The following is a 1,830-nucleotide window of genomic DNA, read 5'->3' as shown; positions in this document are numbered from 1 at the left end:
GCCACATATGCTGGGAGGATGCAGAGAGGAAGCGGAAACACCATCCAGACCGGTGGGACACTGAGCATCTCAGCCTTGGGGGTAGGGGCAGAACTGTGGGGAGGCTCCAGCAGAGAAGGCTTCCAGGGCAAGGCAGGTGCCTAGAAGGAACTAGGAATGGCATTATGGGTGGGTTTCAAAACATCGGCAAAGGTGGGGTGACTGGAACATGCCCCCCATAAAGAGCTATGCCTGGTGTTGACCCCTCTCCACAGACAAGATGGGCCTGCGACCAAGAATGAGAAAGCAGCCCCCCGAAGTCAGCACTGGCTGCACAGGGATCTGCGAGTGCGGTTTGTGGACAAGCTGCACAAGGGCGGCCAGTATTACAACACCAAGGTGGGAACCCCACACCTGGGTCTGCTTCTTCCCCCGGGGAATGGGTCCCCTTAGCTAACATTCTCATATCTGCTGACCCTTTCCCCAGATGACAATTGAAGACGTCCTGAGCCCAGATACCTGTGTGTGTCGGACAGATGAAGGCCAGGTCTTGGAAGGTGAGTCTGAGGGATGGTTGCTGGGTCTTCCATCATCCCGGAGGCAGATGAGAAGACTATCTAGCGTCAAGACCCTGGCCCAGGCAGAGGCTGGGAGTTTGGGCAGAATTGGGTTTTTTTGTAAGGCCCAACATCCTCTGACAGATCACTAGACACTTCTGTGATGGTGAATATCTGAGCCCCACTTGCCTCTTCTGAAAAATTATCATGAAGATAACCTATTTCTCCCTCTTGTGATTGGTGCCTTGCAGGGATGTGTGTAAGCTCCCCATGCAGGGCAGAGCATACGATGTGCCCACAATAAATGGTGTCTGTTATCAACCCCCACTCATCATTGTTGTACATAAATGCTCCCTTTATTACAACTATTGCCAGGAATGGCTCCTTAGGTTTCCTCCTCTGGGAAATGAATATGGGGGACTACCATCTGTCAACAGGTATAGAGTGGCTCCAGGGAATACAGGAAAAGCCCTTCTGACAGGACCTGGCTGGGCTGGCCTTTGCTGCAGGTCTCACTCCCCTCTCCTTGTCTACAGGCCTGAGGGAAGACATGTTGGAGACCCTGGTCCCCAAGGTCCCAGGCGACCAGGTGATGGTGGTGCTGGGGCAATGGGCTGGAAGGGTGAGTTGCAGACCTAGGAACGGGGGCAGGGGCACACGGGAACGTCTCTGGTCTGGCTTGGCCTTGCTGACTCGACCCACCCCTACTGTAGGTGGGCCGTCTGCTGGACCGGGACAGAGCACGGAGCCGGGCTCTGGTACAGCTGCAGAGAGAAGACAGAGTGGTGGAGCTTCACTATGATGCCATCTGCCAGTTTGTGGGCCTCTGGGACGTGGAGGAAGACTGACCTGTGGACACACTCCTATCCCCTGGGCTGTTGCCAGTCCTGTACAATGTGAAAAGCCTGCCTTTGTGAAGGTGGGGGGGGGTCATGGTTTGCCCTCCACTTGGCAGTGCAGCCCTGGGACAGGATGGGTCAGAAGGGAGGCTAGAAACAAACCCAGTTTACCCGAAGTTAGTATATAATAAAAAGTTCAAATAGTTCATGAAACAAAGAGATCATAAATGGTGTGCTGAGCTGTGAGTGGAGATGGGAACCATTCCTGTTTTCAGCCCCACTGCCAAGTTTGGGCTGTCAGCCAAGTGGAAGAATCCATTTGCTCCTGAGTCCACTGTCAGAATCCCGAAGCTATGAACCCTGTCCCCGAGCAGAGACTAGGGATTCAGGAATGCTGCACCTCTGGAGAACATCCTAAGGAAGAATCTTGCAGGCTCTGCTTTTACTTGTGGTCC

At 53.9% G+C, this 1,830-nt stretch overlaps 1 protein-coding gene across 1 annotated transcript in view; it reads left to right on the top strand.

Moving 5' to 3' along the window:
- GPKOW (G patch domain and KOW motifs) overlaps positions 1–1,596 on the top strand; it is a 10,895-nt gene extending 9,299 nt beyond the window's left edge. The window contains 5 exon segments of the mRNA XM_010857098.1: positions 1–52; positions 255–378; positions 467–536; positions 1,073–1,158; positions 1,250–1,596. The exon segment at positions 1–52 is cut by the window's left edge and continues 19 nt beyond it. Coding sequence (XP_010855400.1) covers positions 1–52; positions 255–378; positions 467–536; positions 1,073–1,158; positions 1,250–1,384 — 467 coding nt within the window. The 3' untranslated portion in view covers positions 1,385–1,596.
- Positions 1,597–1,830: the final 234 nt, after the last annotated feature.

Source organism: Bison bison, unplaced genomic scaffold (assembly GCF_000754665.1).
Source record: "Bison bison bison isolate TAMUID 2011002044 unplaced genomic scaffold, Bison_UMD1.0 scf7180017854619, whole genome shotgun sequence".
In the NCBI taxonomy this organism is placed as follows: Eukaryota; Metazoa; Chordata; class Mammalia; order Artiodactyla; family Bovidae; genus Bison; species Bison bison.
This window is presented reverse-complemented; position numbering and strand designations above follow the sequence as displayed.